Source organism: Helianthus annuus, chromosome 17, assembly GCF_002127325.2.
Source record: "Helianthus annuus cultivar XRQ/B chromosome 17, HanXRQr2.0-SUNRISE, whole genome shotgun sequence".
NCBI classification, from domain to species: Eukaryota; Viridiplantae; Streptophyta; class Magnoliopsida; order Asterales; family Asteraceae; genus Helianthus; species Helianthus annuus.
Window position 1 is genome coordinate 117,571,917 of NC_035449.2, and position 13,362 is coordinate 117,585,278.

General features: G+C 38.4%; 1 protein-coding gene and 1 long non-coding RNA gene across 2 annotated transcripts; both read left to right on the forward strand.

Moving 5' to 3' along the window:
* Positions 1 to 1,893: 1,893 nt before the first annotated feature.
* On the forward strand, positions 1,894 to 5,067 carry LOC110926102 (AP-3 complex subunit delta). The gene has a single exon (XM_022169847.2). It carries the CDS (start codon positions 2,060 to 2,062, stop codon positions 4,814 to 4,816), a length of 2,757 nt encoding a protein of 918 aa, XP_022025539.1. The 5' UTR covers positions 1,894 to 2,059; the 3' UTR covers positions 4,817 to 5,067.
* A 357-nt stretch (positions 5,068 to 5,424) lies between these two features.
* On the forward strand, positions 5,425 to 7,016 carry LOC118489177. Its single transcript, XR_004886620.1, has 3 exons — positions 5,425 to 5,771; positions 6,094 to 6,152; positions 6,297 to 7,016. It is a non-coding gene; the product is annotated as an uncharacterized LOC118489177 (long non-coding RNA).
* Positions 7,017 to 13,362: the final 6,346 nt, after the last annotated feature.

The window sequence follows — 13,362 nt, forward strand, 5'->3', positions numbered from 1 at the left end:
TTTTCTAGCACACATGATGCTTTCCTGAACACCAGCGCACAGCGCAAACACTTAATTTTTATTTCTAGTCCAGATCTCCAACCACTTGCCTTACGCATGGAAGCAACATTGGACTAGGGGGCTTGAAGGGGGTATGGTCCTAAATCCTGTGCCGACCATACGAGTCAACCTCAGGTCGCGCGCGAGGCCATATCCAAAATAAACCAAATTGACAACTTTCCCGACCTTGCGCCGACTACACGGATATTTCCAATTCGCGCGCGTGGTCAGGACCAAAACGAAGTCAATTTTGACACTTAGCTCCTTAGATAAAAGACCTGGCTTCCATGACCTTGCGCCGACTACCCGGGATATACCCGAGTCGCGCGGGGAAGAAGCGCAGGTAAACATCGGACAAGTACAAAAGGTACAAGTGGCAGAGTAGTGGGCCAATAAGCGTTCAACAGGCTGTATCCGATCGTGCTACACGATGAACAATCGTACAGGGGACAAAAGGTACAAAAGGACATACACGTGGCACCAATCAGTGTGCGACGACCACTGCTCCACGATCTCCACTTAGCTCGAGTAGGCAACAAGGACAATTGTCAGGACACGTGGATCCATTCAGCATGCGCCAGCCACCCTCTCGCCTGGAATCACTAACGGTCGTGACAGAGGGAGCAAAATGGATATTCCTTGTTGTCGTCCTCAGGCCCAAGACCCATCAGCCCATCTCCTTCACAAACCTCCTCGGCTATAAATAGAGAACTTCACCTCCAGGTTTAATGATCGCTCCCTTGCTCTCTCATTTAATACACACACTATTATCCTCAAAACCGATACTTATTCTCATGGAGGGTGGTTACAAGGAGAACCCCCTATTCTCCTTCTTGTAACTAGCTTACGGTGTGTTGATTGTTTTGAAGGATCATCTTGGCTGTTTTGACGAGAACGAAAGAAGATTAACCTTATTTTGTCGAGGCACAAACCACAAGTTAATCACCAGATTAATTTGGTGTTTCTTCAATATGTGGTTGAAAGCTAGTAGTAGGGGTGTGCACAGTTCGGTTCGTTTTTTGGGTAAAACCAAAACCGAAAGTTCGGTTTTCGGTTTTTGAAAACCGTTTGGTTTTTGTTTTTTCGGTTTTGGTTATTTCAGTTTTAGCAGGGCTTCGGTTCGGTTTTTCGATTTTTGAAACAAATTACGTAAGATCCAAAAACAATTGGCAGGGCTTCGGTTCAGTTTTTGAAACAAATTAAGTAAGATTTAAAAACAAAAAAAAAAAAAGAAAATTTAAAGTTTAAGAATCCTTCTTAAATATTTACATTTAAGTTAATATATTTAGTCTTTTTATTTAATACTGTTCACATAATCCTAGCATTCTAATCTATTTTAATGTTTCTCCAAAGTTTTTATTTAGACATTTTCTTTTATAATACTTTGTAAATCATTTAATTTTTATGTTAGATTTTGTTATTTGTTGTAAACAATGGATAAACCATTTCAGTGATAAATAAATATGTTAATGTTCTTATTATAAATATTTAACAATCAAGAATAAAATTAGTAATTGTTAGTAGCACGGGTTAAACACTTAAAAAACTTAAACATAAGAATATATGAATTTGGCGTACTAATATAACTTATCGGTTCGGTTATTTTCGATTATTGAAAATGGTTATCCGAAAACCGAACCGAAATTTTCGGTTATTAAAAATCCGAAAACCAAACCGTCGGTTTTTGTTTCGGGTTGGTTTTTTCGGTAATTTCAATTACGGTTAGATTATTTCGATTTTCTGCTCACCAGTAGCTAGTATTATATGTTTATCAACTTACACACAATTAAAACACTTCTAATAAAAACACTTCTATCATACTAACACTAAATTTAACAAATACAACATCTTTGCGTTACAAAAACAAAAAAGAAACAGGAAAAAACAAAGATCCACGTACATTCGACTTCTCACCCAGACGGCCAGACCCCAATCTTGTACAACCTAAACCCCCGTTCCGGCCAACAAATCCGGCCACCGCCGGCGGCACCACCATCTCTTCCAAACCTCCGATCTCACCATGTCCGGTACCGGTGGTCCTTCACTGATGGACTCCCTCTTCCAACGCACACTCGACGACCTAATCAAAGGCATCCGTCTCCACCTCCCAGGCCCCGCCCAATCCACCTTCATCTCCAAATCTCTCGACGAGATCCGCCGCGAGATCACCTCCACCGACCTCCACACCAAATCCACCGCCCTCCAAAAACTCACCTACCTCCACTCCCTCCACCACTTCGACATCTCCTTCGCCGCCTTCCACGCCGTCGAACTCACCTCCTCCCCTTCATTCCTCCACAAAAAGACGGGCTATCTCGCCGCCTCCTTATCCTTCCGCCCCTCCACCGACGTCCTCCTCCTCCTCACCAATCAGTTACGGAAAGACCTATCTTCAACCAATCAGCATGAGGTAAGCCTTGCGTTAGAGTGTTTATCGGTTATTTGTACGCTCGATCTCGCCCGTGACCTCACTCCGGATATATTTAACCTCTTGATGTCTAGTAAGATATTTGTTAGGAAAAAAGCGGTTGCGTGTTTGTTAAAGGTGTTTAGTCAGTATCCGGATGCGGTTAGGGTTTGTTTTAAGCGGTTAGTTGAGAATTTGGAGACTGTTGGTGGTGCTAGTGATAATGGAACAATGCTTGCTGCTACTGTTGGTGTGTTTTGTGAGCTTGCTAGGAAAGAGCCGAGGGCGTATCTCCCGCTTGCGCCGGAGTTTTATAAAATTTTGGTTGAGTCACGGAATAATTGGGTGTTGATTAAGGTTTTGAAGATATTCGCACAGCTTGGGAGGTTAGAGCCGAGGCTGGCGAAGAAGGTTGTTGAGCCGATTTGTGAGCTTATGAAGCGGAGTGAGGCGAAGTCGTTGGTGTTTGAGTGTGTGAGGACGGTTGTGAGTAGTTTTTATGAGTATGAGTTTGCGGTGAAGCTTGCTGTTGAGAAGATTAGGGAGTTTTTGTTGGATAGTGATTTGAATTTGAGGTATCTTGGGTTGCAAGGGCTTTTGCTTGTTGCGCCGCATCATTTATGGGCTGTGGTTGAGAATAAGGAGGTTGTGATTAAGTCTTTGAGTGATGTTGATCGGAATATTAAGCTTGAAGCGTTGCGGCTTGTGATGTCAATGGTTTGTGATGATAATGTGGTTGAGATTTGCAGGGTTTTGGTTGGTTACGCGCTGAAATCGGATCCCGAGTTTTGTAACGAGATTCTAAGGTCAATGTTATCTACTTGTTCTAAAAATGTTTATGAAATTATCATTGATTTCGATTGGTATGTTTCGCTTCTCGGGGAAATGGCAAGGATTCCGCATTGTCAGAATGGAGAGGAAATAGAGTATCAGCTAATAGATATTGGTATGAGGGTTAAAGATGTTAGACCAGAGCTCGTTCGTGTTGGCCGTGATCTATTAATCGATCCAGCTTTGCTTGGGAATCCTTTCATTCATAGGATATTATCCGCAGCCGCATGGGTTTCGGGGGAGTATGTTAAGTTTTCCAGGAATCCGTTCGAGATCATGGAAGCTTTACTACAACCGCGGACTAATCTCTTGCCACCATCGATACGATCCGTATACATTCATTCCGCGTTTAAAGTTCTGAGCTTTTGCCTTCATTCTTATCTTTCGTTCGAGAAAGGTGCGAGCTCTTCACCGCCGAACTTTGTTGATATTGAACCAGGTTTCACATATTCTGAATCCGAACAAGAATTTACCGAAACCGATCAGGCTACAAGCTCTTCCGCTTTGCATAAAAGGGATACTTTTACACAGGAGTCCATTGCTAATGTGTTGACTCTTGTTATTACGTCTTTAACTCCATTGGCCGAAAGCCATGATGTTGAAATACAAGAGAGAGTGCGGAACGTTCTCGGTTTAGCTCGATTAGCACAACAAGAGATATCTTGTCATAATGACCAGAAAGAAAAGATGGTTGATAAAGCAGATCTGAAAACTTCTATTATTATTAGACTAATCAACGATGCACTCTCGGAGGATTTTGGTCCAATTACGTTCAGTGCTCAAGAGCGGGTGCCCGTCCCAGATGGATTAGTGCTTGAGGAGAATCTTCGCAAATTGGACAGTATATGTGCAGATGTTCAGCTACCTATAAGTGAATCGTTTTCCCTTGTGAAACCTAATTTCTTGCCCGCTGATGGTGATTCTATTTCTAACCAGCAGAATGAAGAAGAATCAGAAACGTCTGCTGCTGAATCCACGTCTCTACTTGCTGAACATCGAAAGAGACACGGCTTGTTTTACCTTCCTTCTGATCATACTAAAAACGCATCCTCGAGCTTCCCGCCCGCGAACGACCCTAAGCAAAGAGATAATGATGTGGACGATCTGGTTAAGCTTACGGAAGAATCTCTAGTGCTAAAGAGGAAGCCGAATCTCAGCAGACCGAGACCCGTTGTAGTCAAACTGGACGAGGGAGATAGACTTCCTATCGCAGTGAAGAAAACGGATGAAAATGATGACTTGATATCTGGAGCGGTGAGAGATGTTCTTTTAGGAAACGAAGCTTCATCGCATAGCAATAATCTGTCAGGTAGAAGAAAAGGCAAGTCACATTCCAAGGATAAGGTGGAGAATTCTGAAACCGGTAGTTCAAGTAAAAGAAGAAGCAAACATCGTAACCATAGTAAAAACGTTGAAGAAAATGAAAATGGTGAAAAGGGTAAGCAGAAAAGTGGAGGCAAGCATAAATCTAGGCGAAGAGCGGATGGTGGTGTTGATGTGGCTGTTGAAAAACCAGTAATACCTGATTTCCTTTTGTAGTGTTTGCATATATTTGAACTGAATTTTCTCTTTATCAAGGTCAGTTTACTTTCAAAGTTTTTTTTTTTTTTTTTTTTTACTGTTTCATGCTGTTTTTTGTATGCTTGTATACCTTCTTTCTTTTGAAGATACAACATTTGGAGTTGTGGTTGTTTATGGGATTGTTTTTGTGTTTGGACATCATGATGTTCAGGTCTTGTTATTTGTATTGAAATATGCCAAGCTGTTAGTATCTTCTTGTTTTTCCTGAATATTTTTGAAAGCAACTCCTTTTTCTTATGGTTGTTCATTATTTCATGCTCGGTTGGGACCTTTCCTTTGCATATTGTTTAACCTATAGATGGAAGTCATATACGATTACGAACGCTGAAACATGGTGTTGATCTGCTAGTAAGATTTGTTATTAGCGTAGTTTTTAAACGAGTTGTTCTGTCTTCACTCAAAATTATGCCCATTATAAAGGCACAATGCTTTATCTTTTTAATACTTAATACGAGACAAGTTGCAGGGGAATCCTGATGTTTAAAACAAGTGTGTTTTTTAATCATGTTTTTGTGTTTATTATCGATTAACAAGTAGAATAGGTCATATTGATGTGTACAATATACATCTTTTTTTTTTTTTTTTTTTTTTTTTATTTTGAGCGCTTCGTATACGTGAAGCTCTCGCTTCGCGCTTGAAGCTTCGCTTAAAGCTTTTGGAACCAAAACGCTTTGGAGCGCCTCACGCTTTTTTTAAACCAAAGATGCGATGTGATGATTCTTATTTTCCATTTGTTGTTGACAATTTACGCTCAATATATTTGTTATCAGTATAGCCAAGTTTGTATCTGCCTTATATATTGGTGGCAAATGGGCAGCTTGGGTAACTATCAACACTAGTAATTTTTGTACATGTTGAAACAGGTCAGCTAGGGGGGTTGGGTTGCTTGGAAACAATGCCCGCACCACAAATAGTGAGTGTGTCAAATTTTATCTTAAAATATGTTATTCAATAGTTATTTATTTGTTTTTTTTTAATAAAATGACTTGGGATGTTTTAATATTTTATACATATAAAATTAACTTTAGGCCACATTTGACCGTTTCCTTATAATTATAAGCTTTATGTTTTCTCACCCCGTTTGACCCATTAGAGGTAAATGTGTTGAGATTTCGACTTCCAATCTACCGCATATGATAGATCATGTTTGAATCTCAACTCAAGGGACTTTAATCTGACGTCAAAACTCAAACAATCGGACTTTTTTTTAATCATTATAAGAGATGTGGATGCAGTATTAAACTTTTGGAGTATTAAGTATGAGACGCCTATTTTCTGCATGGAAAGCTACGAGGTTAGTTCTTCTTTCCTATGTGCTCTCTCCAACCATTTTCAGTTTATAATTTGATTAAGCTATGAGGTTAGTTCATCATCACTTTTCTTTACCAGTTTATTGTGTTAATTTGCTAACTTTTATTTGCTCTCATTGTTAAATCAGAACCAATTGTTTATCTGTGGAAAATTTACAAAGCAAGACCTTATGCCAGGAGTTAACAAAGATAATCAGTTTGGCAGACACATGGGTGAGGCTTTCCCATGTACTTGTTCGGTCATTACAGCAACTTTAATGGTGGTGTGTTGCGTAACGGTTTGAAACACGTAATGTTTTGGTGTGGGCCAAAGCATTATACGGCCATCACTGAGTCCTCGCATCGGACTTCAAGACCACCTCGATCTTCTTTCCATTGATCCTTTCTGCTCATCATTGGTAATTCTAGCTGTTCTCCTTAATAATGTGTGTCACTGATTTTTGTTTTAATGAAGATGTGATGTGAGATTATATACATATACATTTAACAGATATGTTGTTTGATCACAATATTGACACAAATTTCTGCACATCTAATCTGTGTAAACAGACTGTTTTTTTTGTTCACCAAAAAGTATTACTGTATTAATCGGATTACATTATAATTTAAGTTATACTATGTATTTTAAATAAAATGTTGGTAGGGGGACTTTTGGCCGTTTCCTTCCCTCTTAATGGGCATGGCCCTCAAAGTAGTTGATAGCGCCTAATCTAATAGAGGTGGCCAAATGGGCCGGTTGAGTGGGTTGCGTAACATAAATGGATTTATTTTTCTATGGACCAAAACATGTCAGGTTGGTTACTATGAATCATAGTTGTTAATAGCGAATAGTGACAAGGGACCTATATGCTACATAGCGAATAGCGATCGCTATTTTATAAATAGCGATACACTAGAAAAAAATTTTGAAAATTTTTATATGTATATTATATCAAAATACCTTGGTATATATGCTATTTTACATGTATATTTAACAAAAACCTATAAATCCAGCTATTTTATAGCTATATCTAATTGCCATTTACATAAAAAAACCTAACTGTCGCTATTCACGTTATTGGTCGCTATGACCTAGATAGCGACACTTGGTCGCCTCGCTACAGCCTACATAGCGCGCTATTGACAACAATGCTATGAATCTCTTTTTTTTTTGTATGGATCAAAACATGTCAAGCTTGGTTATATAATAAGCTCCAATATAGGCTCAAGCTTGGCTTGATTCGAGCTTTTAGTAGGCCAGCTTTGTGCGGCGTGACTCGTTTATACCCCTAATCATTTTAACAATATGTTATTATGACAATAATAATCTATTTCTCTAAACCGAGCAATTTATAATAAAACACTTTGGGTGACATTAGACCAGACTGACCAAAGTCCTTTCAGCTAAAATTTCCGATTTCTGTCATTCGACGCGAGATAAAACTTAATCCAAATTGTTACATTCACAAGTAAAGCTTGAAATTGCCATCTGTAGCACCGAGCAAGAATCAAGCGCCTACAGCGTAGTGCTTATGAAGCACCATGTTCAAGTATTTGATCGTGGATTCAAGTGCTTGGGTCTGCTTGTTATACAAAGGAAACTGTACAGCCTTGAAGCTTACGGACCCTGAACAGCTTTTTACGATGCTGTCTGAATGCCACTGGACTGTTCCAGCAAAACTTTATCCTTCATTTTATCATTATTTGATATGTTGACAGGTACTGTTGTAAATCTTTAAAGAGACAAGTTTCTTGGTGATCTAGCTCAGCATTGTGATGAAATTCTTGTTGCTACGGGTGGTCAAGGTGGGGTGAGTATTTCATCTTGAATGCGAGTGGAGTGTTGAAAATTTTGAGTGGTAACCATCTATCATGATCAGATCTCTGAACAGAAGAAAATATTTTCTGGACTAGAACCAATGACAGGACACACTAATGTTAGGGGTAGATTATAAATTTATAATCATACAGAATCTGAGATCGCTTCTTTGCTGGCTAATGGAAAAGGTCCTGATTGGGTTCGGAAGTAACACGAAAAATTCGGTATAAATATGTCAAATTGGATTAGCCTGAAGCACCTAAAACCTTTTGTGGTATCTTTTTTTTTTTTTTTTTTTTTTTTTTTTTTTTTTTTTTTTGCAGAAACTGCATTATAGACATTAATGTGGCAATCTTAAACTTCTTTTTTTAAAAAGATTCTTCATTCATTTATTTACAGTATAAATTTGTATGATTTATTCTAATTCTAATGGTTTTTGCTTACATTTTTCATGTATCTTTGTTATAGTATATGGTTCAACTTGCTATGTTTTTAAAGTCGTAAAAGCTTTTTTTTTTTTCTGTTAGTATCATATGTAACGCTCAACTATTATACTGTAGGAAATATGGAATGTCAAGATGATGTTATTGATTGTGTATTGTAGAAGCTGATTAACGATGCCAACAAGACTCGTTTGGAAAACTTCTTAACTTGAGCACATTTTCATAAATGAGGTGAAACAAGATGATTTTCCAACACCAAACCGATCTCGGGGATATAACGATCTGAAAGTAAGAAATATAAACATAGGCATGTGTGACCTTTACGACAATTGGATCAGGGTATTAGTGCATGACACTTGTTTTTCTTCGTGAGATCTACACATAGTTGATGACCTTCCTAAAACAATTCTAAGGTAGGTAATTTTGTGTACTTAAGTTATTATTTAATGATTATTTATATAAATTACAATGCACTATGATAGGTGAATATCATATGATGAACTTCCTAAATCCAACTATCACGTAATGAGCATTCAACCATTCTCATCCATCTTTATGAGTTCATTTGGAAGATCACTGGATGAAACAAATGGAATATGCTGCTTACGCTTTACGTAACAACATTTTGTTAGAATATTCTGGAACCTCCGTTAACTATGGGATAATTATGGAGATTATTATTATTATTATTATTATTATTATTATTATTATTATTATTATTATTATTATTATTATTATTTTAAAAAGAAACCCTAGTTATCTCTATGTAGGCTTGGGCCTAACTTAGGAATTAAGTTTCCTAACCCTAGATTAGTCTCTATATAAGGGGGGTCGGGGCGCCTCGTAATAATGCTTCCATCACTCGTTGATCAACATCAAACACCACCGTCGCTTTATTTTTCCACGCATGGAACTGAGCACGCGTGCTCATCATCACGCATTAATGTTGGAGATTTCTTGAAGTTATTTGATATGATGACCGATGATGGTGAGTGTATTTGAGATTTCTTGAAGTTATGTTGGAGGGGAGAGATAAGTGGTTTTAGTTCAATAAATGCAGCACACGGTTTTTTAAAGTTGTACAGATGGTGGTTTTGTAGATCTTTTTATTTCGAATTATTTTTTTTTTGGTTTTATTAGTTAGGAAAAATAATTCAATTTGATAAATAATTTAACTTTTTATGAGAGTTCAAGTTTGATACACGAAATAAAAATAAAATTTTTTAAAAAAAACCATCACTAGTGATTGACATTTCCACTAAAATCCATCACTAGTGATGGAATGAAGCTCGATGATGTGACGGAACTTGATTGTATGTTGTGAGTGATGGAATTCCATCACTAGTGGAACGCCCCTACCCCCCTAAAGATTGCTTTGCACTTATAGTTCCTTGAGCACCTGAATAATAAAAAAACCCTAAATTCCTCAAGTCTTTGTTACCTTTAATCATGGTATCAGAGCGAGAGTGATGACCCTGAAACCCACTAGCCTTATTACAATATTTACAACCGAAAAACCACCAGAAGCAAAATCTCTACAAAACATGTCCGGAGATAAAGCCGTTACCATCCCCAATGAATTAACCCTACAAATCGCTGCTCTCCTAAGAAACAGTCTCGGGACACAGGCAACAACAACATCAAACTCTGAAAATATCTCTTTGAGGATCAAAATTGAGGGGGATAATTATGCATTATGGGCAACCTTAATGAAAAAGGCCATTGAAGGAAGGGGGTGAACTCCTCTCATTACTGGGAACCACAACCACCTTTGAAAAACGATAGGACATACGCCTGATGGGAATAAGATGATCAATGTGTCTTTACATGGTTGATCCAAAATATCGATGCAAGCTTTGTTAATAATGTTTTGTAATATCCGACTGCAAAGGCTCTTTGGGACGGTCTTGCAGTCACATACGACTCTGAAACGGATTCGTTTCTGGTATTTGACCTTCACAAAAGGGCGAATTGCATGAGGCAAGGAGGAGATACATTGGAAGAGTGTTGGAACAAACTACAGAAATCTGGATGATCATTGACAGAAGAGAGCCAAATCTAATGAAACATTATGAAGATATTCAGATTTACAACACTAAAAATCAAGACTAAATGTTGTATTGTTGGGATTGAACCCTGCCAAAGGAACAGATAATGAAAGCCAAAACTGGATCAGAGCAATGGATCCAGAATAAGCAGATGTTTGGTTGCAAGTCTCTCCCCTTGAAAGTGGTTTCAACATCTGCTGACCTCCTATCTGCTGATCATGCAAACTGCTGACCTACAACTGCTGCTCAAGACAAAGACTGATTGAAGAACTAAAGTTCTGCTGCTCAATCTACTGCCTTGGTTCAAGCACTGCTGATCATAACAAGTACTGCTGGGTTCACAGCAGTGGAAGGATGCAGCAGCTGTTTATGTTTGTCTTATGTATTGAAATAATAACATCAGTAGTTAGCATAACAGTGTTTGTATAGATCAGAGGTTAGAGTTTGTTAGGAGGTTAGATGTCACTTTCATGGTGACGTCAGCTTAGATGCTCAGTGGTTTTGCAAGTGGCTATAAATAGAACAGTACTCTGTACTGTTCTGTTTAGCTCTTTCACCATCTTCTTTCTACACGAACAAACACTGAGCTCGGGCTGAGGGGGAGTTTGCATATCATACATGCATTGTGATCAGAGTTTAAAAATAAATTTAATCATTTGATTCAGTTTTGAAAATGTATGATTGAAAGCATTTCTTCTGTTTGATTGTGAAAAGTTTACTTCCATTTAAATTCCGCTGCACTACTCTTTCATTTGTTCATCTAAATTCAAACACAAATTACAATCAATCCAAACTCAGATCCTAACAATTGGTATCAGAGCTTGGACAGTCAAATTTGATTTAACAATCATTTTGACGTAAATAGTTCAGCTCGAAATTGTTGATACTGATAGTTTGTTTGTTGTGTTGAAAAACAGAGTAAGGTTTACATGATAAAGTTGATTAATCAGTACCTGTAAAATAACCAGAAAGATGTCGCAATCACAAGATGATAAAAATAACATTGGCTCTTTGTTTAAACCACCTATGCTTAAAAGAAATGAGTACAACATCTGGGAGCGAAGGATGTGTTACATCCTCGCTCAACAAAACACTGGATGTTGGAGGTCTGTCGTTTTCGGTCCTCATGTTCCTATGGTGCCAAGCGCAGAGGACACTAAAAAGTTCGTTCCTAAACCAACTGAAAATTACACTGAATTGGATTTTCAGAAGTTCGAACTTGATGCCAAAGCGTTTAGCATCATAGCCTCTGCACTACCCAACGAAATCTATGCTGGGCTGTTACATTGTAACAGTGCCAAAGAATTGTGGGATGCATTGAAGGAACAATTCGGGGGAACGGAAGAGGTTATTGAAAACAATAGGGAAATTCTGAATCAGCAGTATGAAACATTTTGTCACATCAAAGGGGAATCACTAACCCAACAATTTGAATGTTTCAGTTGTCTCATCAGTGAACTAAGGCTTGTTAAGGTTACATTTCCAAATGCAACCTAAAATAGCAGGTTCCTTAGATCACTGCCAGAAAAATGGGACACAATTGCTTTTGTCACCAGAAATTTAGCTGAATTCAAAGATCTGACCCTGACCCAACTCCATGGTAGACTCCTGACCTATGAAAGGGAGTTAAACCAGAAAAGGAAGTTGCAAGAGTCTGGTAAGGTTGCTGATGACTATTCATTTGGCAGCACAACTCTGTTTGGTCAGGAAGAATCTGGTAGCAGTAGTAAGGATCAGAGTTATGATCACTTTATTGACATAACTGCTGGGGGTAATTTTAACAACTCTGATTCTCACTCTGCACCTTATGCTTTCACTGCAAATACTGAAAACCAGATGTCAGATAATCTGTGCTTTGAGCTGAATGATTTGCAACATTTTGATCCCACTGACTTAGAAGAGATGGACATCTTGCATCAATTGGCTTTGCTTAGTGTTAGAACAAGCAAATTCTACAAAAGAACAGGGAGAAAATTCCCAGGGCTTCATGGGAATTTAAGGGTAGGGCTGGATAAGTCAAAAATCAAGTGTTTCAAGTGTAATAGGCTAGGTCATTTTGCTAGGGAATGTAGGAGCCAAACCACTGGTCCCATAATCACTCACCCTGGCTCAAACCCCAGACCACAACAACAAAACACTGTGTACTATACCCAATATGCCCCTGCAGCACATGTTAACACTGCTCATTATGCTCCTACCCCTGTGCCTGTGCATTATGTTCAAACCACTGTTCCACAAATTCAGTATGTTCAAACCCCTGTTCCTCAGGCACACAAGTGCAACCTGTTGCACCTCAACAAGCTGCTCCACCAGCGACACAACCAGATCAGCAAAGCTTTTTCACACAAGGCTTTGTTGATTGGAGCAGCATGCTTGATGAACTTGGTGATGAAAATTTTGCTCTCTATGCTTCTAATGATGCTTTTGATGATGAATTTTATTTGATGGCATTAGAATCAATACCAGAAGGGGTTGAAACTGAAGGAGAACAGCTAAGTGCTGAAATAGTGGATGAAGTTGCTGAAGCAGTGGTTACTGCAGTTGCTGGTGAACTACTGCTGGGAGAAAATTCAGAAACCCTGCTTGAACCACTGTCTGACCCTTGGTCCAAAGAAGACAAAAAGGAAGAAGAAAAGAAGAAAGCTGGTGAGGAAGAAGAGGGAGTTGATAAAGATGATGATCATCAATGTGATTGTGCCATGATGGCTGCTGCTAAGGTATCACCTCAAATTCTTGAAAAACTGTGTTCAGACAATTGTATTATTGCATTTGCTAACATTAAAGAGGTGAATGAAAATATTAGGGATAAAATATTGTCTGATGAGGTCAAATTTGAAAAGTCATTAAAAGAACTTAGAAACAAATTGGCTGAAAAGGATAAAGAAATCAGCAGCTTAAAAGAAGA

Bases quoted from the DNA above. Each gene is read 5' to 3' on its own strand.
- LOC110926102 (XM_022169847.2), top strand. From the start codon at position 2,060: ATGTCCGGTACCGGTGGTCCTTCACTGATGGACTCCCTCTTCCAACGC.